The following is a 26,504-nucleotide window of genomic DNA, read 5'->3' as shown; positions in this document are numbered from 1 at the left end:
TCGCGGCTTGCAGCGACGCCCGGAGGGGGGGACGACGACTCCGATCCGGCTCTGCCCTGCCTGTTCCCCCCCCCCTTCCTCAAAGCTCCCCTCGCCCCGGGGAATAAGAAGCAGGAAAAGTTGAAAAAAAAAGTTAACGCGTTTATTTCAAACACAGCGTGTAAATCTTTCGTCCGCGAAGGGCAAGCGCTGCCTGGAACAGAAGTTCCTCGGTGGAGGGGGGGGGCGCTTTAGCGCTGATCCCTCCTTTCCCCCAAAGCAGACCCCCCCCCCAAAAAAGAGACTCTTCCTCCGAAGGGTGCCGCTTCCCGGCCAGCGGGTCCACAGCAACGCCCCCAGGCCCGTGATCGGCTGAGCCTGGGACGCCCCCTCCCTCCATTAGGTCATAGGGGGAGTGGGGGACTCTTTGCCTTCCTCTTGACGCTGCCGCCCCCACCCCAGGGATCCAGCCTCGGGAGCCAAAAAACCAAAGCACCGAGTCGTCAGCTAAGAGCCGCCGCTAGAAAAAGCCGCTCAAGCGACGCGCCCTTCCGCCTTCAGCAGAGGTCCCCAAACTTGGCAACTTTTAAGACTTGTGGACTTCAACTCCCAGAATTCTCCAGCCAGTCTACAAGTCTTAAAAGTTGCTGACTTGTGGACTTCAACTCCCAGAATTCTTCAGCCAGCGGGCTGGAGAATTCTGGGAGCTGAAGTCCACAAGTCTTCAAGTGGCCAAGTTTGGGTATTTAGAATCCAAAGGGAGGGACGAAAAAAAGAGGCCCAGATCCTGACCCCCAAAATGGAGGGCAGTTCTGGGAAGGGCCAGCCGGTAGTGAGGCAGTTACTCTGCAGTTAGAAAAGGGGAGAGGAAACCCTGGTTTCAAACAGAAATTGGGGGGGAGAGGGGGGAGGAAAAAAGGCCAGCCCAAAAATGTGGGAGTCAGCCAACTGGGGAGAGAGAGGCAGAGGATGGAAAGAGAGGGTTACCCACTGAAGGCCCAGCCAGGTTTTTTCACTTTTTTGTACACAGGTAGTTTTTATTTCTATTATTATTGTTATTACTCTTTTGACCGGTTACTCCTTTTGCTGTGTTGTGATACAACATCCTGTGTTGATGTACAGAGACACCTGTTCTGGCACCCCCAAACCCGCCCTGCCCCACACACATATATAGAGACACTTAACACCCTCTTCTTGCACGACGGCCGGAGGCCTTCCCTCCTCTCCCAGCGGGAAAGAGGATTTTTAAGGGTGGGAATCCCACCCCCTTGACAGACCCCCCCCCCCCAAAAAAAAAACTCTGAGGTGTCCCTTTCTACACCAGGCAGCAAAACCGAAAGGCAGACTTGGGAAACACAGTGAAGCGAGTTAGCCCAGGCACCTGGAAGTGGTGTGGGGAGGGGGGAGGCTCTCCACCTCCGCCCCACCCTCAATATGGCTGCTAGGGAGTGAAGCCCCAGCTGGTCCGGACACTTGGCATCGTTGGGCAGGGTCTCTTAAACCAGTCCCCTTCCCTCCAGTGTCTTTTTTTTTTTTGTCTGACCACCTGGGAAAAAGCTAAAATGAGTATTGCTTGGGGGTGGGGGTGGGGCACAAGCCACAGAGTGATCCCTCCCATCGCTGCAAATCCGTTCTCCTCCAGAGGCCATCTTGAAAATGGCGCCTAGACCTGTGATTTAAGACTTTGGTGACATCCTCCCCCGTCCCGTTTCGAGAGGGAAGGAAATCTGATCTCCGGCCTTTTCCAGACCTTGCTCCCCTCAACTTCTTTGCCTTCCCAATGGCAGACTGACCAAGAACCAACGGGGCCAAACGCCTTACCGCTCGGGGCCCCTCCAGCTGGCCAGCACAAGCAACACTTGGGCCCGCTGCCTGCATCCTCCCGAGGACCCAGCAGGGCGTGATGGGGAGACAGGAACCTACTCTATTCCTAGCGCGAGAGTCCTAGTGGCGAAAAGCAGGCCTCCCCCATCTTTGATCGGAAGCAGCACCAAGAGGCAAAGGGAGTGCTGGTGGAGACCTGGAGGGCGGGGCAATCCCTCCCCCCCCCAAACTCGGCCCGCAGAGGCAGAGGCGCTGGGGTCTCTGTTGGGCTTGCGAAGCGGCGGAGCTGGCCTTTGTGGGAAGACGGGCTGCCGACACGCCTTCCTCCGTTCGTTCAAAGCGGCAGTTAAGCAGGAAGAGGTCACCCGCCGGCACTTTTCTCCCCGCCTCCCCTCCTTTCTCAACACTAGAGACTACCGTTTCTCAGAGATTAAACAAGTTAAACAGCTAACACACCCCCTTTTCATCTTCTTCTTCCCGTGCGTGAAGGCTCCAGAGCCATCCCGTCCCCCAAAGCAAAGGATCACACTTTTTTTTGCGCACACCTTCCGCCCACCCACCCCGTTTGCACCTTGCTCCAAAGGTAACGCGCCCCGACATGCGCATGTCGAAAAGCAGAGCCCCTTCCCCTCCCCCCGCCACCCTCCTGCTTCCGATGCCAGAGGGAGCCGTCAACGGGAGAAGTCATTCCTTTGCGAGGGGATGGAGGAGCCCCCGCTTCAGCAGGCGGCGCGTTACGGCAACCCGGTTCCCCCGGAGAAGCCTGCCCCGCCGCCTGCCCCTCCCTCGGCGCGCCCTCCTTCGCATGTCAAGTCTACGGGGCAGGCGCAGCAGGAGTCCCGGTGCCTGGGCTGAGGGTCACACGAGGCAAGGAGCCAAGGGGAGGCTTGGGGCAAGTCCCGCCCCTGTGGCTCAGGTCCATTGGTCTGCTGAGGAGAGGGGGGAGCACCCTGCTTTCATACTGGCTTGTCGGCCGGCCAAGCCTATCTGCGTTGCTTGAAGCCCTGCGAACCGTCGGGGCCCAGTGGCTGCCTGATCACATTGCTGGGCGGCCTGGAGTCTTCTGGCTGGGAGATCCTTGTGGGCCTGAGGGAGAGAAGGGGGGGAGGAGATAAGAACAATACTCAGTCCAGCTAAAATAGCTCTCCCCCCCCCCCCCAAGTCCAAAGGAGAAATTATATTTACCATATTTTTCGGAGTATAAGACACACCTTCCCCCCCCCCTAAAAAAAGGTGCAAATTTGGATGTGTCTTATACACTGAATGTAGCCCCACCCACCGGCCCCCACCCTTCAGCCTCTGCCTCCCAGCAGTTTACCTCTTTGCAGCAAACGGGGGCTTTTGAGGCTTCAATAAGCTATAGCAATCCCTGCAGCCTCTAACACAGTGGTTCTCAACCTGTGGGTCGGGACCCCTTTGGGGGTCGAACGACCCTTTCACAGGGGTCACCTAAGACCATCGGAAAACACATATTTTCGATGATCTTAGGAACTGAGACACCAGTTTTATGGTTGGGGGTCACCACAACATGAGGAACTGTATTAAAGGGTCACGGCATTGGGAAGGTTGAGAACCACTGCTCTAACAGCTGATGATCGGGAGAAATTGAAAGTGAAACTTGCTGTTTGCTCCAAATGGCAAATTGCTGGGAGGCAGATTTTTTTTTTCTTGTGCTAATCAGGCTGTTTGCTGCAAGGAGGTAAGTCAGTAACTATAAATGCCTATAGAATGTTCAAATTATTAGACTTATTTTTTGACGACTGCATTATTATTATTCTAGACAACAAAATAAGAAGCTTTTTAAAATAAATGCTTGATCTGAAAATGCACATCAATTTTTAACAGCATCTGTACAAGTGTAGTCTGAAATATAACACTTCCAACAGTGTATATTTGTCTGTACTGTTTGTTGCAAGGAGGCAAATTGCTGAGAGGCAGAGGCAGATATTTTTGCCTTGTTTTCCTCCCCAAAATCTAGGTGCGTCTTATACTTCGGAGCGTCTTTTACTCCGAAAAATACGGTACTTACTTTTATTGTCATTGTACGTATGTACACAGTATACACATACAACAAAATTCACATAACCCCCAGACACCAGGCCCAACACACATAACAATCCCCAAACCCACCCATTTCACCCACCAAAAAAATCCCCGCCCCTAAACCACTCAAACATCCACACAAGAGACGAAGTTGTGCTGTCCAACAGCTCACTGATGGCGGCCCTTTAGTTCATTGTTGAGTGCAATTATAGCTCTGGGATAAAAGCTATTCAGAAGACGTGCGGTCCGAGTTTTGATTGTTCTGTACCTTCTGCCAGAAAGCAAAAAGGATCTAAAAAGATTGTAAGCAGGAGGGGAAGAGTCTCTGAGAACGTTGCGCAACTTCCTCGAACAGCGAGATGCGAAGATGTCATCCAGGGATGGTAGCTGGAGCCGGGTGATATTCTGGGCAGTTTTAATGATTCTCTGTAGAGCTTAGCCACAGCTTTAAGAAGATTAGGTGGTCCAGCCCCAAAGAGGCCCATGAGGAGATGCTCCTTTGGGAAACCAATCCCAGAGCTGTACCCCTCCAGATTGAAGACTGACCCAAGGCCCTCCAAGTGGCTTCCCCTAAGCTGAACCCAATGGGATAAAACCCTGAGCTGGCAGGCCTTACATCTGCATCTTCTGGGCATGGACAGGATCTTGGCCTGACCCTCCGCAGGGAGAGTGGGGCAAGAGAAATGTGGCTGTGCCAGGGGCTCCCTTACCTGTCAAGGATAGGTTTTTCCTGCTCCTCTTCCGGACTGGCGCTGCCCAGGATCCGCTTCCTGGCCTCTGCGTATTCGGCCTCCCTCTGGGCCAGGCTCTTCACCGGGAAGGCAGGCCGGCTGGCAGAGTTGGGGTTGGTCAGCACCCCGTTGCTGGTGGGCCGCTTCAGGATCCGAATCTGCGGAGGGGGCCCCGAGGGAAGACTGTCATCCTGAATTACGATCGGCACTTTGGGTGGGGACTTGGATTTCCTGCTGGAAAGAAGGAAGAAAGGAAGGGGGGTGAGAAACAATTTTTTGTGTGCAGTTGGCCAACCCCCCCCCCCAACCTTTCAACCAGTCCTCTGAACTATTTTCCCGAAACGCAAGGCAGACAGCCAAGCTTATTCCTCTTGGTTGCCCCTCAAGACTTTCTGACTAATCAGCAGAATCAGGGGTCAGTCGTTTATTTTTAGATGGAATCTTTAAAAAAAAAGAAATCAGAACACCACTCTTATTTTCCCAGCCATCCCCCAGCGTGAAAGCTACTGAACGATTCTTACCTTTCTTTTTGGCTGATTTTCAGTTTCTTTTCCAGTCGCCTGTCTATTTCCTGCAAGGCAACGTCATGGGGTCAAGTTCCATCCCACTGGAGCCAGACACCTTGTAGTACCAAGTGACCAGCTGGCCATCCCTTTTCCCGGCAAGACAATGCCAGATCTCACCATCGGTTGCTAACTCATCTTTAAAACGTCAAGAGGTTCCCACAGAGGGGGGGGGGGAGATAGATAGATGATAGCAAGAGAAAAGATAGATGATAAGATAGATATATTGAGAGAGAAGATAGATGAGAGAGAGAAGATGATAGACTAGATAGAGAGATGATAGCGAGAGAAAAGATAGATGATAAGATAGATATATTGAGAGAGAAGATAGATGAGAGATGATAGATAGATAGATAGATAGATAGATAGATAAGATAGATAGATGATGAGATAGATATATTGAGAGAGAAGATAGATGAGAGAGAAGATGATAGATTAGATAGATAGATGATAGCGAGAGAAAAGATAGATGATAAGATAGGTGATAAGATAGATATATTGAGAGAGAAGATAGATGAGAGAGAAGATGATAGATTAGATAGATAGATGATAGCGAGAGAAAAGATAGATGATAAGATAGGTGATAAGATAGATATATTGAGAGAGAAGATAGATGAGAGAGAAGATGATAGATTAGATAGATAGATGATAGCGAGAGAAAAGATAGATGATAAGATAGATATATTGAGAGAGAAGATAGATGAGAGAGAGAAGATGATAGATTAGATAGATAGATAGATAGATAGATAGATAGATAGATAGATGATAGCGAGAGAAAAGGTAGATGATAAGATAGATATATTGAGAGAAGATAGATGAGAGATGATAGATAGAGAAAAGATAAATGATAAGATAGATATATTGAGAGAGAAGATAGATGAGAGAGAGAAGATGATAGATTAGATAGATAGATGATAGCGAGAGAAAAGGTAGATGATAAGATAGATATATTGAGAGAAGATAGATGAGAGAGAGATGATAGATAGATAGAGAAAAGATAAATGATAAGATAGATATATTGAGAGAGAAGATAGATGAGAGAGAAGATGATAGATAGATAGATAGATAGATAGATAGATAGATAGATAGATAGATAGATAGATAGATAGATGATAGCGAGAAAAAAGATAGATGATAGATATATTGAGAGAGGATAGATGAGAGAGAGAAGATGATAGATTAGATAGATTAAATAGATGATAGATAGATAGATAGATAGATAGATAGATAGATAGATAGATAGATAGATAGATAGATAGATACCCCCTCTCAACCCTTTTGCTTTTCAGATGGAGAAAGCCGAGGCCTTCCCTGGGAAGGGAGCCCAGGGTGAACTTTATCCACTGACCAGAATCCCAATGGGCTCATGCCAGACATGAGATCCATTGGCAGCTGCGCCTGCTGACGCTTCTCATTTGAGCAAAGCAGGGAGATAAAATTAGAGCCTGGTTTTGTAGGTTGCCCAGATCAGCAGCTCAAAATCAGACGGGCTTTCTCTGCTTAAGAGTCCCAGGCGGTGCCTTTGGCCCCTGCTGATCCAAGCGCCTCGGATAACTTCCACTGGCACACTTACCATCATTGGCACAGGACGTGCCTGGTCATTCTCACTGGCAAAAACATGGGAGGAGGGGAGGGAGAGGATGCCACCATTTAAAGATCGGTAAGCAGAAAGATGAGAATCTGTTCTCCGCTTTGGGAGATCAGTTCTCTGGTTCCAAGCCAGGGAGGCCACTAGAGGTGGCCCAACAGCCTGGCCAGTTGGCTGAACTATCCTCGCAGGTCTGACAGCGTCGGAAGGGTGGCGGTTTTCCCACAGCAGGGACGTGGTCCCAGCTCAACCAAGGCCGCTTTCTGGGGCTGTCTTAGTTGGCCGTGTAGGAAACGGTCGTTCCGGTGGCTGTTCCTTGATGGAAAGGGAGGCCCTAAGTGCCAGCCAGAACACTTCAGCCGTCCCGCGCCTGGTTTTGCAATCAGGCGGGCATTCCCTCTAACAGCTCTTCCCCAATGAGGTGTCACTGCTTTGTAGTCCAAAGTCTGGCGGGCGAGTTAATCTTTGAAAGTGAAGGTAAGCTCTTGGCTTGGCTGAATGAGTTTTCTTCTCCAGCGAACTCAAAACACGCAAGCCCCTGGGTAGATTGTCAGCTTATCCAAGTGGTTCGTTTTACACGGGCCAAAATTGGGCTCTTGGTTCAGGTCAGATCACCTCTCCGAATGTCGCCATTTTCAGCTGGGCGGGTACCCCCTTCCCTGCTGAATTTCATTCAGAGAACAACCTGCCCTGCCCACACACACCCCATTAAATTATCTGCAGCTGGTAGAAGCAACCAGCCAGCGTGATTCTATGAGATGAGGTGGGAGGTAAAGGTTCCCTTTGCACATATGTGCTAGTCGTTCCCGACTTTAGGGGGCGGTGCTCATCTCCGTTTCAAAGCCGAAGAGCCAGCGCTGTCCAAAAACGTCTCCGTGGTCATGTGGCTGGCATGACTCAATGCCGGAGCCGCACGGAACGCTGTTCCCTTCCCACCAAAGGTGGTCCCTAATTTTCTACTTTTTACGTGCTTTCGAACTGCTAGGTTGGCAGAAGCTGGGGCGAGTCACGGGAGCTCACTCTGTTACGCCGCGCTAGGGATTCGAACCGCCGAACTGCCGACCTTTCTGATTGACAAGCTCAGTGTCTTAGCCACTGAGCCACTGCGTCCCAAAGTATATAATAACTATAGCCGCTAAAAATCACAGGAGGTGATTCAGTGAGAATATTTGTGCAAGGAAGGAAAAGGCAAGGTGACCACAAAGAGGGCTATATGGGAAACAAGTCTGGCGTCAAATCCGTTAGTCGAGAGGGAATGGAGGGGAAGCGACTGTCAAGCCTGCCTGTGAAGGTCCAGAAGTCTGGAAGGCAGCGACATTTACGCATGCACACACACACACCAATTTGTGTCAGACCCCTATTCTAGAGACTTCTCTGCCCTTCATAGTCCTCACTTCACTCAAAGGGTCATCCTGGACAAAGAGGGGGGAATTAGAAGTGCAATTGGAAGGCAAGCAGGAGCTCCTGCATCCCGAAAGGACAAGAAGCAATGAGTGGAAACTAAGCAAGGAGAGAAGCAACTTAGAACTAAGGAGAAATTTCCTGACAGTGAGAACAATTAATCAGGGGAACAACTTGCCTCCAGACATTGTGAATGCTCCAACACTGGAAGTTTTTAAAGAAGATGTTGGATATCCATTTGTCTGAAGTGGTGCAGGGTTTCCAACCAGGAGGTTGGACTAGAAGACCTCCAAGATCCCTTCCAACTCTGTTATTCTATTCTATTTTATTCCCTTATTCTATTCTACTCTACTCTTATTCTCTATTCCATTCTGTATTCTACTCGTCTCTATTCTACTCCACTCTTGTAAATGCTTCAACATTGGAGGTTTAAGAGATTGGACTGCCATGAGTCTGAAGTGGTGATGGGTTTCCTGCCTAAACAGGAGGTTGGACTAGAAGACCTCCAAGGTCCCTTCCAACTCTGTTATTATATTAAAAGAGAGGGGTTGTAGGAACATAGTTAGAAGGATGCCCAGGCCACCTTCCCTTTGGGCTCCTGGCAGACACTTGCTCAGCCTCTCTCCCTCCCTCCCTCCCTCCTTCCTTCCTTCCTTCCCTGGGATGGATGAGGGTCAGCATGGGATGTACATCCTTCTGGCCCCTGCTCTGAAGTCCTGGAAGAATGAAACAATGGTCCAAAGTCATGCAAGAAAACAGCAGAGGAACCTTCTCGGGCATTATCACGGTGGTGCAGTGGTTAGAGTGCAGTGCTGCAGACTACTTCTGCTGCCTGCCGGCTGCCTGCAATTTGGCAGTTCGAATCTCACCAGGCTCAAGGATGACTCAGCCTTCCGTCCTTCCAAGGTGGGTCAAATGAGGACCCAGATTGTTGGGGGCAAGAGGCTGACTCTGTAAACCGCTTAGAGAGGGCTGTAAAGGCACTGTGAAGTGGTATATAAGTAGATAGATAGATAGATAGATAGATAGATAGATAGATAGATAGATAGATAGATAGATAGATGATAGATAGATAGATAGACAGACAGATCTATTGATGATAGATAGATATATGATAGATGATAGATAGATAGATAGATAGATAGATAGATAGATGATAGATAGATAGATAGATAGATAGATAGATAGATAGATAGATAGATAGATAAGCCATGGTGGCATAGTGGTTAGAGTGCAGTACTGCCGGCTACCTCTGCTGACTGCCTGCTGCCTGAAATTTGGCAGTTTGAATCTCACCAGGCTCAAGGTTGACTCAGCCTTCCGTCCTTCCGAGGTGGGTCAAATGAGGACCCAGATTGTTGGGGGCAAGAGGTTGACTCTGTAAACCGCGAGGGCTGTAAAGCACTGTGAAGCGGTATATAAGTCTAAGTCCTAGTGCTACCTTTCTTCCTTCCCAGAATGCGGTATTGCAGGCTAATTCTGACCAATACCAACAGTTCAATCCTGACCGGCTCAAGGTCGACTCAGCCTTCCATCCTCCCGAGATGGGTCAAATGAGGACCCAGATTGTTGGGAGGGGCAAGAGGCTGACTCTGTAAACCACTTAGAGGGGGGCTGTGAATAATAATAATAATAATAATAATAATAAATATTTATTTCTTAGCCGCACCCTCTCCCGAAGGACTCGGGGCGGCGTACAACGAAACATATACCGAGACATACACAAGGAGGAGGTCGGCTGACAAATAAAACAATTAAAATACAGTATTTAAAAACCCCTAGATAATTAAATATAATTAAAATACCCAATAAAAACCCGTCAGGAGCGATATGGTTAAATCAAAGTTAAGCCAGGCCAGCTGCTTGGAATAGGTGGGTCTTGGTGAAGCACTGTGAAGTGGTATATAAGTCTACGGGCTACTGCTATCACTTGCACAGGGCACAGAGCGAGAGGCCCCCAAAAGGACAGTGCATAGAAACCAGCAAAGCATGGAAGAAAGGCTTCTCCGGATGTTATCACTTTCATATTACCGGTAGTCCTTGACTTACAACAGTTCATCCGCTCGAGGTTACAACGGCACCGTAAAAAAACAGTGACTCGCGGCCCATCTTTCACACTTCTGACCGTTGAAGCATCCCCAACAGTCACACGATTTATGTTCGGAGGGTGATTCGTATTTATGATGGTTGCCGTGTGTGTGTGTGTGTGAGAGAGGGGAGGGAGGGAGAGAGAGAGAGACAAGCAATCCTCCTTTCCCGCAAAGCGAAAGTCATCGGGGGAAGCCAGATTCATTCAACAACCAGGTTCCTAACGTTAACGACGGCTGCGGTTCCCTTAACAACCGTGGCGAGAAAGGTCGCAAAATGGGGCAAAACTCTCTTAAAGGAAAGCCTGCCTCAACAACCTCAATGTTGGGGCTACGTTGTGGTTGTAAGGTCGAGGACTGCCTGCCTAAGCCAAGGATTTCCTCCCTGGCTCCAAATCAGACCCCTCACATCCTGGACATAAATTGTTTCAACGCCTACCTTCAAAACGTAAGAGCACTGCGCACCAAGACTAGACACAAGGACAGTGTTCCCTCCCCCCGAATGCCATCACTCTGCTAAACAAATAATTCCCTCAACCCTGTCAAACTATTCACTAAACCTGCATTACTATCACTATTAGTTTTCTCATCGGTCCTATCGCCCATCTCCTCCCACTTAGGACTGCAGGACTGTGACTTCGTTGCTTGTATCCTTACCGTTTATGTTGGTATTGATTCTTTCCTGATTACCCTATGACTATTATTAAGTGTTGTACCTTACGCTTCTTGAGGAATGTATCTTGTCTTCTTATGTACACTGAGAGACTATGCACCAAAGACCAATTCCTTGTGTGTCCAGTCACACTTGGCCTATAAAGAATCATATTCTCTTCCCTATTCTATTCTACTCTACTCCTATTCTCTATTCTATTCTACTCTTATAGTTGTAAATGCTTCAACACTGGAAGTTTTTAAGAAGAGATTGGAGTGCCACGTGTCTGAAGTAGTGTAGGGTTTCCTGCCTAAGCAGGGGGTTGGACTAGAAGACCTCCAAGGTCCCTTCTAACTCTGCTATTCTATTCTATTCCCTTACTCTACTCTACTCCTATTCTCTATTCTATTCTGTATTCTACTCTCTTCTCTATTCTACTCCACTCTTGTAAATGCTTCAACATTGGAAGTTTTAAAGAAGAGATTGTGCCATGTCACTGAAGTAGTGTAGGGTTTCCTGTCTAAGCAGGGGGTTGGACTAGAAGACCTCCAAGACCCCTTCCAACTCGGCTGTTCTATTCTATCCTATTCCCTTATTCTACTCTATTCTACCTGCAGGCGCCCTCCCCCCCCGGCCCCTTCCACTTCCAGGATCCCTGCAATGGGGAGGCGGCTGAGCCGGGATGCGGAACTGCAGTGGGGGGGGGGGGGGAGGACGAGCGATCCGAAGTCCAAGCCTCCTCCGGGGCGCAGAGGCTCTTCCTTCCTTTCCTCTCCCGCTCCAGGCGGCACCTTCTTTTGGGAAGCGCCCACTTCCCAGCCCCGACGGAGATCGCCCCCTGCTCTGCCGCGGAGGGCAGCCTCCCAGCTGGGGAGAGACCCGGCTGTCCAGCCCCCCCACCGTCCCCAGCGCAGAGGGAGAGCCGGTGGCGCTGAGACCACGTGTTGGGGGGAAAAGGGGGCACGGCCCCTTTAAGAGGCCTAAAGAGGCTCGGTCGACCCGGGATGCCTCGCCTGACCCCCCTCGCCCTCCCACCCTGGGGGACGGCCCGTCTCCCCTCGGGGCCCCCGCTCGGGACCCGGGCGTCGTTCGGTGGGACTCACCCCGCTATCGGCCGCCTCTTCCCAACTCTCGGCGACCTCCTCATCTTCCATTGTAATGCCCCCTCCGCCGCCAGCCCGCCCGGAGCGCATGCGCGCGGGCGCCCAGTCCTAGCCTGTCGGCGGCCGCCGCCAGCCGGCCCCGCCTTTGGCGTCAGCTCGCGCCAATGCGCATGAGCACCGGCGGCTCTACCTCCTCCCCCCCCCACCTCATCTTATTCCCTGACTGGCCGGCTGTCGGGCGTGCGCCCCCTGCCGGGGGACTCAATTGCCTGCCGTCTGATGCCCGCCCACCTCATCGGGAGACGCCCTGGAAGGTTTTGCGCATGCGCACTTGGCGCACTCAGCTGTTCCCAATTTATCAGTGCAAAATTTTTCCTCTCTCGGCTTGGCTAAGTTCCACGCTCGCTGGGTTTACGGCATGGAGGACGGTGCCAAATACTAATTCGCGGGGAGGAAAGCAGGACTTTCACCTGCCCTTTCCCCCACCCCCACCCCGAAAATGGCTATGTGCGGCCTTGAGGGCGAGAGTTCCATTAGCCCGCATATCGAAGTCGCTCTTCCACGAGTGCGGCCCCTAGTGGAAGAGAGAGAGACACACAATCTCCCTGCCAAAGGTGGTGTGCAACGGCGGGGGAAGCAGGTACAAGCTCCAGGCGCAATCGCTTTTTTTTTGCCTCCCGGCACGCCCAGCCCTATACACGAACCCCGGAACCGTCCTTCCGCCACGCCTATCATGGCGGCCGCCCCCTTTGACCTCCTGGGACTAGCCCGCGCGCATGCGCCCCGCGCCCCCCAGGCGGAGGCTGGTCCGAGCTCCGCCCGCACAAGCGCGCGCGCATGCGCCCCCCACGCCAGCCCGCGCCCTCTCCCTTCCCGGTTTGGGACAAGTTGCAAGATGGCGGCGTCGGCGGCTTCGGCCACGGCGGCCGGGAAGGTCCATCAAGCTCTGCGCGAAGCCGGCCGCGGGGCCTACGGGCGCCCGCCCAAGCGGCAGGAAGCGCTGTGAAAACCGGCGGCGGCGATCTCAGGTGAGGCCCCTCGGCTCCTCCCGGGGACGGTGTGGAGGATCTTATGGCCCGGGACTTTCTCTTTCGGCCCGGGGCTGCCTTTGCGAGGCCTGCCGGGAAGACGATGGCGCAGAGACAGGAAGGCTGGAGGGAAAGCGGGAGGTCCCTCTCCGCCGCCCGCTCCCGGCCTTCGTTTAATCCACTATAAAAGGCGGGGAAAGGCGCTGAACAGCAGCCCTGCAGGCGGCTAGAAGAAGAAAAACACAAGGGAGGGAGGGGGAGAGACTCGGCCGGGGCGTTTCCCCGTTGGGTGGATCTGCGCTGAATCAATCCATCCGAATAGAGCTGGAAGGGGACCTTAGAGGTCTTCTAGTCCAGCCCCCTGCTCAAGCAGGAGATCCTATACCTTTCCAGACAAGTGGCTGTCCAGTCTCTTCTTAAAAACCTCCAGTGATGGCAGCGCCCACAAGTTCTGGGGGCAAGCTCTTCCACTAATAATAATATAATTATTAATTTTATGTGTGTGTGTGTGTGTGTGTGGGTGGTGTATATATAGCATTTTTTTTGTTGATAAATGAAGGGAAACCAGTATAGATCTATTTCAAACTCTTTAGCTCTCATCAACTAGCCATATCCTTACTGGGATTTTGAACTTGGGCTATTTTACGTGTTAGGCAGTTTTAATAACCTCTAAGCCACAAGCTCTCCCTCCCTTATCAGCTGGGCCAAGGGAATGATTAGATGTTTTGTCAAGGCACCTTGTATGCCAAAAGGCAAAAGGGAAGCAGTATGCTCCCTCCCATACACACACACACACACACACACACACCATTAAAACAAGGTGGCTGCCCAATCTTTTCTTTAAAACCTCCAGTGATGGAAGCACCCGCAACTTCTGTTCCACTGGCTAATTGTCCTCCCTGTTAGGAAGTTTCTCAATAATAATAATGATGATGATGATGATGATAATGATAATAATATAACAATAATGATCAGAATAGTGCTGGAAGGGACCTTGGAGGTCTTCTAGTCCACCCCACCCACCCCTGCTCAAGCAGGAGAACTCTGTCATTCCAGACAAGTGACCCTCTAGTTTCTTCTTCAAAGCCTCCAGTGATGGAGAACTCACAGCTTCTGGAGGCAACTTCTGTTCCACTGATGAATTCTCCTCCCTGTTAGGAAGTTTCTCGTTAGTTCTAGGTTGTTTCTCTCCTTTGTTTTTTAGATAAAGTTTTTTACTTTTTCATTTTCATAACAAATAACCACATGTATACTGTTACATAACCAACATCATATTGTTAAATGTTTACATCAATTCGTCTTACCATCAACTCCCAAAAAACGATCATTGGCTGTTCTGCTCTACAAATACACCCTATTGTACCCTACCCTCTCTCCTCTTCCTCCCTACCTCCTTTTTCCCCTCTTTCATCCTTCTCTACTTCCCCTTCCTCTCTCCTTCTCTCCCCTTTCCATTCCTTCTCTCCCCTCCCCTCTGCCCTCTCCCTTATCCCTCTCTTTTTCCGTTATCGCTCTCCTCTACTTCGCACCCTTCATCTCATTTACTTGGTGTATTTCAGCCTCTGAGCGAGCTCCATTTTATGTTGATGGTATTTGCTTCTCTCCTTAATGCAACACAGGTTCCTTAGGTGGAGGATAGTCCAGGTTGGTTTAAATTCCTCTCCTACGTTGCTTCTCTCCTTGATTGGGTTTCCTTTAGAATATTAAATAACAGAGTTGGGAGTGACTTGGAGGCCATCTAGTCCAACCCCATGCTCAAGCAGGAGACACACCATTTCTGACAGATGGCTGCCCAGTCTCTTCTTGAAAGCTTCCAGTGATGAAGCTCCCACAACTTCTGAAGGCAACTTCTCTTCCCACAACTTCTGAAGGCAACTTCTCATCGGTTGATTGCTCTCACTGTCAAAAAAATTCTCCTTATTTCCAGGTTGAATCTCTCCTTGATCGGTTTCCATCCATTATTCCTTGTCTTGGCCTTCAGGTGCTTTGGAAAATAGCTTGACCCCCTCCTCTCTGTGGCAGCCCCTCAAATATTGGAAGACTGCTATCATGTCTCCCCTTGTCCTCGTCACTAGACTAGCCAGGCCCAGTTCCTGCAACCGTTCATCCTATGTTTTAATCTCCAGTCCCCTCATCATCCTGGGTGCTCTTCTCTGCACTCTTTCCAGAGTCTCAAAAAATACTTTTGTACAGTGTGGTGACCAAAACCGAATGCCACATTCTAGGTGTGGTCTTACTAAGGCTTTATAGAGTGGTATTAGTACCTCCCTTGATCTTGATTGTATCCCTCTGTTAATGCAACTTGGGATTGCTTTGTGGGACAGCTGTACAACACATCTGTGAGCACAGTTTGATTTCATCTTATTTGAAAGCGAAGCTGCAGCATTCCCTGACATACTGCCCCAGGGGGGAATTCTGGCCGATTTGAGCCTTGGGGAGCCATGCGGGAGAAAGGAAGACCTGGAGAGTTAGCCTCAAGTGCCATAGAAAGTAGGGACCGAGTACCGTTGTTGCTTCAGTCGTCTTGCAATGGAAAAGTTTTCAGGACTTCAGGTTCATTCCCCATTAAGCTATCGGAAGCATCAGCTCAACCTGGCAATTAAGGGAGCTCTCTTCTCTCTGTTTTCTGACCCTGAGGTTTGAAGGAAAAGGGGGTCCCCCGTTCCCGCCATGACATGTGGAGCTAAGGCAGGGAAGTTCTTCGGGCTCCTTTGAGATATCGGCCAGACAACTGACTCTGGTTTCATTTTTTGCACACTTTCTCCCCCCACCCCCACTTCCTAGTAAGCTTCAATTAGTTGCATTTATATCCCCTACTTCCTGCCGGTGGAGGACCCAGCTCTGATCATAAATGACCCTCACTGTAGCACAGAGCACTTATGAGAAAGCTCCCCCCCCCCCCCCCCCACAATTGAGGACATCAACACTATTTGCAGAGTCTGTTCAGTAAGAAGAAAGACAGAATCCGAATAGAGCTGGAAGGGAGAGCTTCTAGTTCAGAGGTCCGCGAGAAAATTTTGGGGGTCCGCAGAAAAATTATTTGCATTTTTTATATTGCACTAAATCAGGGGTCCTCAAACTACGCCCCCTGGGACGGATACGTGCAATGAAGGCTTGTGTTGCTGCAGAGAGTCTCCCCCTTCGGGGTCTTTTTGTGTGGGTCAAAGGAGGGCAGAAATTCTGACTTGGGGTCTGCTTCAGCCTCCTGCTGGGGGGCTTTGGGCGAAGGCTGGAGGGAAGAGCTGCTGGTGGAGAAGAGCCAGAGGGCCTCGTTCCAGTGGGACTGCATCACGGCCTGGAACTGGCTGACCATCTCAGCCCGCTGAGCCTCCAGGCGCCGCTCCCTGGCCTTGCACTCCGGCAGGTCTTCCCTCTGCTTGGAAAGCCTATGCTCCTAGTCCTCAGTGAGGTGCTAGTCCTCAGTGAGGTGCTTCTGCTCAGCCTCCTTCTCGGCCAGATCCAATTCGAACTGAGCTGTTTTGCCAACTCTTTTTCCTGGGGGCTGCTTAGCTCCAACAACTGCTTCCTGTTGAGGCCCTAAGGAGCCCGGGCGGGCAGGCGAGGAGTGGCGAGTAGAGGCTGAATGACATTGAGTTGGCCACGCCCACCCAGTCACATGACCACCTAGCCACGCCCATCCAGCCAGTCATTAGGCAGATCATATTAGTAGTCCACGAGATTTAAAATTATGAATGTAATGGTCTCTGAAGTCCGAAAGGTTAGTGACCCCTGTTCTAGTCCAGCCTCCTGCTCAAGCTGGAGACCCTAGACCATTTCAGACCAGTGCCTGTCCAGTCTCTTCTTTAAAAACCTCCAGTGATGGAGAGCACCCACAACTTCCGAAGGCAACTTCTGTTCCACTGGTGAATTCTCCTCCCTGTTAGGAAGTTCCTCCTTAATTCCAGGTTGCTTCTCTCCTTGGTTCATTTCCATCCATTGCTTCTTGTCTGGCCTTCTGGTGGTTTGGGAAATAAATTGACCCCCCTCCTCTCTCTCTCTGGCAGCCTCTCAAATAACCAGAATACAGGATCCAACATTCAAAAGCTAAAAAAAAAAAGGCCCTGCTCAGAAGCCAAGAAAATGTCCTCCTGGTGTAGAGGAGCCAAAAGAGAAATCTGTTGCTTTGCTCCCCTGCGCGCTCCTTCTCCATTCCTTGCGTCTGTCTTTCGGGTCCCTCTTTTTTTCCCCCACTCTTCCATCCAAGCCGTCCCATAAACCATGCAAGAGGTTCGTAAGCGGTCTGTAAGGAAATCCCCGGGTGGATCTTTCTTTCTTTCTTTAACTTATTTATTTAGTTTGTCAAACATGTACGGGATAACAGGTATTATAAAGTGGTATTAACACTTCACGTGATCTAGAATCAAGATCCCGTGAAGGGTTAATGCCACTTTATCATGCCTTGGTAAGGCCGCACTTGGAATCCTGCATTCAGTTTTGGTCACCACGATGTAGAAAAGATGTGGAGACTCTAGAAAAAGAGTGCAGAGAAGAGCAACAAAGAGGATTAGGGGACTGGAGGCTAAAACATAAGAAGAACGGTTGCAGGAACTGGATATGTCTAGTTTAATAGAAAGAAGGACTAGGGGAGACATGATAGCAGTGTTCCAATGTCTCAGGGGTTGCCACAAAGAAGAGGGAGTCAAGTTATTCTCCAAGGCACCTGAGGGTAGAACAAGAAGCAATGGGTGGAAACTAATCAAGGAGAGAAGCAACTTAGAACTGAGGAGAAACTTCCTGACAGTTAGAACAATTAATCAGTGGAACAGAAGTTGCCTCCAGAAGTTGTGAATGCCCCAACACTGGAAGTCTTTAGGAAGATGTTGGATAGTCATTTGTCTGAAACGGTATAAGGCGGGGTTGGACTAGAAGACCTCCAAGGCCCCTACCAACTCGGTTATTCTATTCTATTTTAATCTAGAGAAAAGAAGGACTAGGGGTGACATGATAGCAGTGCTCCAATATCTCAGGGGTTGCCCCAAAGAAGAGGGAGTCAAACTATTTTCCAAGGCACCTGAGGGTAGAACAAGAAGCAATGGGTGGAAACTAATCAAGGAGAGAAGCAACTTAGAACTGAGGAGAAACTTCCTGACAGTTAGAACAATTAATCAGTGGAACAGCTTGCCTCCAGAAGTTGTGAATGCCCCAACATTGGAAGTCTTTAAGAAGATGTTGGATAGCTATTTGTCTGAAACGGTATAAGGCAGGGGGTTGGACTAGAAGACCTCCAAGGTCCCTTCCAACTCTCCTATTGTAGTGTAGTGTAGTGTATAACTATAAACATGGGCATGAACACAGGAAATGGGGACAGTCGGACAGGGACGGTAGGCACGCTGGTGCGCTTATGCACGCCCCCTTTACGGACCTCTTAGGAATGGGGTGAGGTCAACAATAGGCAGTCTTAGGTTAAAATTATGGGGCTTTGGGGATGTAACCACAGAGTCGGGTAGAGCATTCCAGGCGTTGTTGCTGAAGTCGTATTTTCTGCAAACGAGTTTGGAGCGGTTTACCTTGAGTGTGTATCGACTGTTTGCCCGCGTCTTATTGCGGTTGAAGCTGAAGTAGTCGTTGACAGGTAGGACGTTTGTAGCAGACAATTTTGCGTTCTTTGTTTACTTCGGACTTTATTCGGCGTGGTTCCAGGGATTCTGTTGCGAGCAGAGGAACGGCAGGGCTCTTCTCGTGAAATACCTCTGGACTCGCTCGCTTGTATTAAATGTCCGTTACGCAGCGTGGATTCCAGGCAGACGAGGCTATATTCCGCTGGGCAGCCTTCCACATTTTTGGGGGATGAGCAGCCGGTCTTTTGCAAAGTCTGCGATTCCGTCTGGGAGATTCTCAGGAGATTTGGGTGGGTGGGGGGAGGGAGGGAGGGAGGGACCTCTTCCTTGATCTTTGGCGGAGGGGGGGAGGTGAGGGGTACTCTTGCCCCTTTGATCCTTTCCGCAAGGAAGTGTTACTCGGCCGATCCCGAACAATCTGGGAGGATGCAATTAGCAAACAGCCGCGCGGCAGGCAAGAAACCCTTTCAAACAGCTTTTTTCCGGCAAAACGTCCATCCCAAGATTGCTCCTTTTTTTTTTTCCCCAAAAGGAAGCGAGAAGGGGAGGGGAGAAGGATCGGGAGACTCGAAACTCCTTGGCCCTTTTCCCATGTTTTGCCTTTATCTTCTAGAACAGTGTTTCTCAACTTTGGCAACTTGAAGATGTCCGGACTTCAACTCCCAGAATTCCCCAGCCAGCCGGCTGGGGAATTCTGGGAGTTGAAGTCCGGACATCTTCAAGTTGCCAAGGTTGAGAAACACTGTTCTAGAAGATACTTACAGGACCCTACATTGCTTCCCTAACTCTTCCCAGCTCCCCCCCCCCCGCCCCACCTCCCACCCTCCGAGCTATTTCGCCAGAGTTGATATTTGGAGGGTTGGCTTTTTTTTTTTTTAATTTATTTTAAATTCTCTTACATACAATTGTAGGTGTTCCTTCACCTGGCTGTTGTTCTTCTTTACATTTGTCATTCTTGTACATTTGTTATTCCATTAAAAAAGTTGTGATAATACAGTTTGTTTACCATCCCATCCGTCTGTTTTAACGCCACCTTATTTTCCCCTTTCTTTTCCTCCCTCCCTCCCTTCTCTCCTTCCTTCCTTCCTCCTCTCCCTCCCCTTCCTTCTTCCCTTAACCCTCCCCTACTCTTCCCCTTCCTACCCTCTCTCCTTCTCTTTCTCTCCCTTCCATCCTCCTCTCCTTCCCTCTTTCTTCTTTCCCCCGTCTTCATCTCATTCTCTCCTCCTCTCTCCCTTTCTTTTTTTAAAAAAATGTATTTTTATTATTTTTACATTTAAAACAATGCAATACTGCGGAGTCGGAGTGACCGTACATTCACATTATGTACAGCTAGTTTCAGCCATTAACAATTAATCTACTTAATGCATTGTCTATCCTTCTGTCCAATCACAATATATACATTTGTTCCAGTCTTGTCATCTTGTCTTATACCAATCTCCCTTTCTTTTTCTATTGTTGCAGGGGCCTCTTTCAAATCTCAGTTCATGTTTCCTTGGGATGGTATTTCCGCCAACCCAAATATAATTTGGCATCATTTCTTACTCCCTTGCCTTCGCTAATCTATCCTAACTATATTCCCCCATCCCCACCCCTTTGTATCTTGCTCTTGAATATATACTTGTATATTTAATATTTTCTTTTCTGTTTTCCCCTTCTTCCCCCCCCCCTCCCCACTTTTCCATTTAATAGTGCACTGTCTGGGTTCTGTATCTTCTCCTTACTTCCTTTTCTAACCTCCTAGTCTCTTACATACAATTGTAGGTAAAAATTCGCATAGTTCTTCTTTACATTTGTCATTCTTATACATTTGTTATTCCATTTAAAAAGTTGTGATAATACAGTTTGGGTGGCTTTGTTTACCATCCCATCCGTCTGTTTTAACGCCACCTTATTTTCCCCTTTCTTTTCCTCCCTCCCTCCCTTCTCTCCTTTCTTCTTTCCTCCTCTCCTTCCCCTTCCTTCTTCTCTTACCTCTCCCCTACTCTTCCTCTTCCCCTTCCTACCCTCTCTCCTTCTTCCTTCCACCCTCCTCTCCTTACCTCTTTCTCCCTTCCCACCTCTTCCTCTCGTCTCCTCTCCTCCTCGCTTCCTTTCTCTTTCTGTTGTTGTATATAACTTGATATCATTTCTTATTCTCTTTCCTTCGCTGATCTATCCTTCCTATGTTTTTTTTCCCCCCTTTATCTCTCACTCTTGAATATAGACTTGTATATTAGTACTTTCTTTTCTGTTTTCCCCAGGCGATACACTATTAAATGGAAATGGGGGGAAGGGGGGGAAATGGAGGGTTGGCTCTCCGATGATGCAAATCCATTTGCGAGAAGAAGAGAAGCAGGGCTTTAGAATAGAATAAGAGTTGGAAGGGACCTTGGAGGTCTTCTACTCCAGCCCCCTGCTCAAGCAGGAGGCCCTATATACCGTTTCTGACAAGTGGCTATCCAGTCTTTTCTTGAAAGCCTCCAGGGATGAAGCTCAGGATCTGCAAGAGCCCCATCCCCGTTGCTCCCTAGTTGCCCGGATGCTCCTGTGCATTGGGAGGGGTACAAGGAGCATTTTGATCAGAGCACAGGGATGTCCGTCAAGAGGAGGGGATGTCCCTTTCTCACGCACCCTCCCAGGAAAACGAATGAATATGCTGTCAGGGGACTCAGCGGATGATTGCCTCCTGAGCCCATTCTCTAGGGCTAGGGTATCAAACTCAAGGCCCACGGGCCGGACCTGGCCAGTGGGCTGCTTTGATGTGGCAAATGGAGCCGCCCTGGAAAAGCAGAGAACCGGCCCACAATGCCTCTCCCAGCAAAAATGGTGCTTGGGAGGGCCACAAAGCAGAGTTAGCCAGTTATGAAGAGCCGATAGTGGAACCACCTCTGGCTGGCCCCGCCCCCATCTGTTCTCTGCCTCCTGAGTCCCAGCTGATCGGGAGGGAAGGGGGATTTTGCAGTATCCTTCCCCTGGAGTGGGGAGGGAATGGGGATTTTGCAGTATCCTTCCCCTGGAGTGGGGAGGGAATGGGGATTTTGCAGTATCCTTCCCCTGGGGTGGGGGGGAATGGGGATTTTGCAGTATCCTTCTCCTGGAGTGGGGAGGGAATGGGGATTTTGCAGTATCCTTCTCCTGGAGTGGGGAAGGAATGGGGATTTACAGTATCCTTCTCCTGGAGTGGGGAGGGAATGGGGATTTTGCAGTATCCTTCTCCTGGAGTGGGGAAGGAATGGGGATTTACAGTATCCTTCCCCTGGAGTGGGGAGGGAATGGGGATTTTGCAGTATCCTTCCCCTGGAGTGGGGTGGGAATGGGGATTTTGCAGTATCCCTCCCCTGGAGTGGGGTGGGACTGGGGATTTTGCAGTATCCTTCCCCTGGAGTGGGGAGGGAATGGAGATTTTGCAGTATCCTTCCCCTGGAGTGGGGAGGGAATGGGGATTTAGCAGTATCCTTCCCCTGGAGTGGGGAGGGAATGGGGATTTAGCAGTATCCTTCCCCTGGAGTGGGGAGTGAATGGAGATTTTGCAGTATCCTTCCCCTGGAGTGGGGAGGGAATGGGGATTTTGCAGTATCCTTCCCTTGGAGTGGGGAGTGAATGGAGATTTTGCAGTATCCTTCCCCTGGAGTGGGGAGTGAATGGAGATTTTGCAGTATCCTTCCCTTGGAGTGGGTGGGAATGGGGATTTTGCAGTATCCTTCCCCTGGAGTGCTGTGGGACTGGAGATTTTGCAGTATCCTTCCCCTGGAGTGAGGAGGGAATGGAGATTTTGCAATATCCTTCCCCTGGAGTGCTGTGGGACTTGAGATTTTGCAGTATCCTTCCCCTGGAGTGCTGTGGGACTTGAGATTTTGCAGTATCCTTCCCCTGGAGTGGGGAGGGAATGGGGATTTTGCAGTATCCTTCCCATGGAGTGGGGAGGGAATGGGGATTTTGCAGTATCCTTCCCCTGGAGTGGGGAGGGAATGGGGATTTTGCAGTATCCTTCACCTGGAGTGGGGAGGGAATGGGGATTTTGCAGTATCCTTCCCCTGAAGTGGGGAGGGAATGGGGATTTTGCAGTATCCTTCCCCTGGAGTGGGGAGGGAATGGAGATTTTGCAGTATCCTTTCCCCTGGAGTGGGGAGGGAATGGGGATTTTGCAGTATCCTTCCCCTGGAGTGGGGTGGGAATGGGGATTTTGCAGTATCCTTCCCCTGGAGTGGGGAGGGAATGGGGATTTTGCAGTATCCTTCCCATGGAGTGGGGAGGGAATGGGGATTTTGCAGTATCCTTCTCCTGGAGTGGGGAGGGAATGGGGATTTTGCAGTATCCTTCTCCTGGAGTGGGGAAGGAATGGGGATTTTGCAGTATCCTTCTCCTGGAGTGGGGAGGGAATGGGGATTTTGCAGTATCCTTCCCCTGGAGTGCTGTGGGACTGGAGATTTTGCAGTATCCTTCCCCTGGAGTGAGGAGGGAATGGAGATTTTGCAATATCCTTCCCCTGGAGTGCTGTGGGACTTGAGATTTTGCAGTATCCTTCCCCTGGAGTGGGGAGGGAATGGGGATTTTGCAGTATCCTTCCCCTGGGGTGGGGAGGGAATGGGGATTTTGCAGTATCCTTCCCCTGGAGTGGGGAGGGAATGGGGATTTTGAAGTATCCTTCCCCTGGAGTGGGGAGGGACTGGAGTTTTTGCAGTATCCTTCCCTTGGAGTGCGGAAGGAATGGAGATTTTACAGTATCCTTCCCCTGCCACGCCCACCAAGCCATACCACGCCCACCAAGCCACACCCACAGAACCGGTAGCAAAAAAAATTGAACCCTCCCACTGCCACCGATGGCCATCCCAAGCTCCGTTTTCACTGGCAGAGGGTGGCAGGAGGCCATCCCGGCTGAAAACGGAGCTCGGGAGCCTGTTTTCCTTGGCAGAATGCTCAAGTCACCACATGCACCCAAGTGACCTCCAGCTGGCCATGCCCGCCCGCCATCCCCCTCCGAGGTCAAAGACAACCCTGATGGGGCCCTCAGGTTTGACACCCCTGTTCTAGGGGGTTCCCGAGTTTTCCCAGCTCAACCTATTGGCGTGGGCTGGTAAGAAAAGGATTCCCCCGCCTCTCCCTGGGCCAGTAACCCATAGCCTTTCCCCTCCCCCTTTTTTTGGAAGCAGGGGACTGGAATGCCATGGCTAACTCAGAGAGCGACGACGACAGCTTCATGGCTGTGGATTCCGAGGACGCCATGGCAGAAGGGAGCATAGACCAGGAGGACGGCGTGTGTGCTGCTCGCCCGGAGGAAGAGGAGGAAGAGGGAGGGGCTCGTCCTCAACGGTCCATGCAGGAGTTGCCGGAAGAGGTGCTGGAGTATATTTTGTCCTTCCTCTCCCCGTATCAGGAGCACAAAACAGCCGCCCTCGTTTGCAAGCAGTGGTATCGACTCATCAAAGGTAACAGAGAAGGGTTTTATTTATTTATTTTCACCTGGGTGAAAAAGGCCCAAACAGGTTGGAAGAAAGTATAGTATGGTATAGGTATAGTATAGTAATGGTATAGGTGTGGCATGGTATAGGTATAGTATAGTGTTGTGGCCCAGCAGGATCCGTTTGAGCTGCTGATGGACTCGGATAGCGAGGAACTATATGAGTCTGCCCTGGACGATGTGGAGGACCCTGTGCAGGGTTCAGATTCAGAGCAGGGACCAGAGGGGCTGGTTGGCCACCAGGAGGCGCCTGAGGCATGGAGCAGTGGGGAGGATCAAAGGCAGTTGGTCCCTGATGCTAGAGTGAGAAGGGCTGAGAAGTAGGCAGGCTCATAGAAGATAGTTCAGCTCAGGTGGTTGTGGATTGGCCCCTCCCAAGAGAGCTTATAGGTGAGGCGTTGGGAGGGGACATTTGCAGGAAACAACCGTTTGAAATTAGCAGTGAAGAAAGTCGATGTGTTAGAGCCCTGTTTGAGTATCTGGGTTGTTTTTCTTGTACATGAGTTATCTGGGCCCTCAGCCAAAGGGTTTGTTATCTTGCAATTAAACATTGGCAAACAGCCAAGCCTGTGTTCTGGCTTGTTCACAGCCATGAAGAGGGGGGGGGGCAGAACAGTATAGTAATGATATAGGTATAGTATGGCATGGTATAGTATGGTATAGGTATAGTATAGTAATGATATAGGTATAGTATGGTACAGGTATAGTATGGTATAGCATAGATATAGTATAGTATAGTAATGGTATAGGTATAGTATGGTATAGGTATAGTATAGTAATGGTATAGGTATGGTATGGTATGGTATGGTATAGCATAGATATAGTATAGTATAGTAATGGTATAGGTATAGTATAGGTACAGTATAGTTAGGTATAGTATAGTATAGGTGTAGTATAGTAATGGTGTAGGTATAGTATGGTATAGTATAGTATATATATATATAGTCTAGTATTTTAATGGTATAGTTATAGTATAGGTATAGTATAGCATTTTAATGGTATAGGTATAGTATAGGTATAGTATAGTATAGTATAGTAATGGTATGGGTATAATATGGTTAGGTATAGGTATAGTATAGATATAGTATAGTAATGGTATAGGTATAATATAGGTATAGTATGGTTACGTATGGTATAGGTATAGTATAGGTATAATATGGTTACGTATGGTATAGTATAGTATAGGTATAGTATGGTTAGGTATAGGTATAGTATAGTAATGGTATAGAAATAGTATAGGTATAGTATAGGTATAGTATGGTTAGGTATAGGTGTAGTATAGTAATGGTATAGGTATAGTATGGTATAGTATAGGTATAGTATAGATATAGTCTAGTATTTTAATGGTATAGTTATAGTATAGATATAATATAGTACTTTAATGGTATAATTATAGTATAGGTATAGTATAGTATAGATATAGTATAGTATAGCAATGGTATGGGTATAATATGGTTAGGTATAGGTATAGTATAGATATAGTATAGTATAGTAATGGTATAGGTATAGTATGGTTACGTATGGTATAGGTATAGTATGGTTACGTATGGTATAGTATAGTATAGGTATAGTATGGTTAGGTATAGTATAGTAATGGTATAGAAATAGTATAGGTATAGTATAGGTATAGTATGGTTACGTATGGTATAGTATAGTATAGGTATAGTATGGTTAGGTATAGGTATAGTATAGTAATGGTATAGAAATAGTATAGGTATAGTATGGTTATGTATGGTATAGTATAGTATAGGTATAGTATGGTTAGGTATAGGAATAGTATAGGCATAGTATAGTATAGTGATGGCAAACCTTTTCGGCACTGAGTGGCCAAACTGGAATGTGTGTGCGTGTGGGCATCCTGGACCTCCGGAAACCCGAAGACCAGCTGGCCGGGGCCCATGCATGTGTCGGCCAGCTAGTCTATGGGTTTCTGGCACACAGATGCGCACTAGCCAGCTGGTCTTTGTGTGTGCCAGAGCACCGGAAATCCGAAGCCAGCTGGCCGACGTGCACATGCCTGTTGTTTGGCCTTAATCGGGCCGTTTTTGGTCCAAAAACAGCCTGAAAATGATCAGAAAAACGGCCTGTGTTTTGGCCATTATCTGGGACATTTTCAGACGGTTTGCAGGCCATTTTCCGCCACTCCAGCAGAAGAGCAGCTGGCGACTGCGTGCCTGCCCACAGAGAGGGCTCTGTGTGTGCCACCTCTGGCACGCGTGCCATAGGTTTGCCATCACAGGTATAGTGTATTGTCATTGTACATCATGTACACAACGAAATTGGTTTTAGCCTCACTGGTGCAATCCATGACAAAAACAACATAGATAGCATAAAGAATAATCCCTATGCAAGTAATTAGGGGCAAAAAACGAAAAAAACTAGTCATACGTTTGAGTGAATGTGGTTGTGTTTAAGAGTGACAGCCCAAGGATAGAAACTATTCTAAAACCTATCTGTTCGCCTGGCTATGCTTCGGTATCTTCCTCCCGATGGTAGAATTGCGAAGA

General features: G+C 49.2%; 2 protein-coding genes across 6 annotated transcripts in view; one reads left to right on the top strand and one right to left on the bottom strand.

Annotated features, from left to right (window-relative positions):
* Positions 1-120: 120 nt before the first annotated feature.
* SZRD1 (SUZ RNA binding domain containing 1) lies at positions 121-12,119 on the bottom strand. Of its 4 annotated transcripts, none has more exons than XM_081955281.1 (4): positions 11,972-12,119; positions 5,099-5,148; positions 4,557-4,808; positions 121-2,889 (listed from the first exon to the last, which is right to left on the bottom strand). In XM_081955281.1, exons 1-4 carry the CDS (start codon positions 12,059-12,061, stop codon positions 2,787-2,789), a joined length of 495 nt encoding a protein of 164 aa, XP_081811407.1. In that variant the 5' UTR covers positions 12,062-12,119; the 3' UTR covers positions 121-2,786. The 4 variants fall into 4 exon arrangements, with proteins under 4 accessions (XP_081811407.1, XP_081811410.1, XP_081811409.1 ...); XM_081955284.1 differs by having other exon boundaries at positions 4,557-4,811; positions 11,972-12,037; XM_081955283.1 differs by lacking the exon at positions 11,972-12,119 and adding an exon at positions 6,714-7,061.
* A 698-nt stretch (positions 12,120-12,817) lies between these two features.
* FBXO42 (F-box protein 42) overlaps positions 12,818-26,504 on the top strand; it is a 34,455-nt gene continuing 20,768 nt past the window's right edge. Inside the window, exons 1-2 of one of the 2 annotated variants that reach the window (XM_081955272.1) lie at positions 12,818-12,999; positions 23,690-23,965. In XM_081955272.1, coding sequence (XP_081811398.1) covers positions 23,704-23,965 — 262 coding nt within the window. In that variant the 5' untranslated portion in view covers positions 12,818-12,999; positions 23,690-23,703. Of the gene's footprint in view, positions 13,000-23,686; positions 23,966-26,504 lie in introns of both variants that reach the window. The other variant, XM_081955273.1, reaches the window with a different exon arrangement.

Source organism: Natrix helvetica, assembly GCF_964273705.1.
Source record: "Natrix helvetica genome assembly, chromosome: 5".
Lineage (NCBI taxonomy): Eukaryota > Metazoa > Chordata > Lepidosauria > Squamata > Natricidae > Natrix > Natrix helvetica.
The sequence above is the reverse complement of the archived record's forward strand: the minus strand, read 5'-3'. Positions and strand labels throughout refer to the sequence as shown.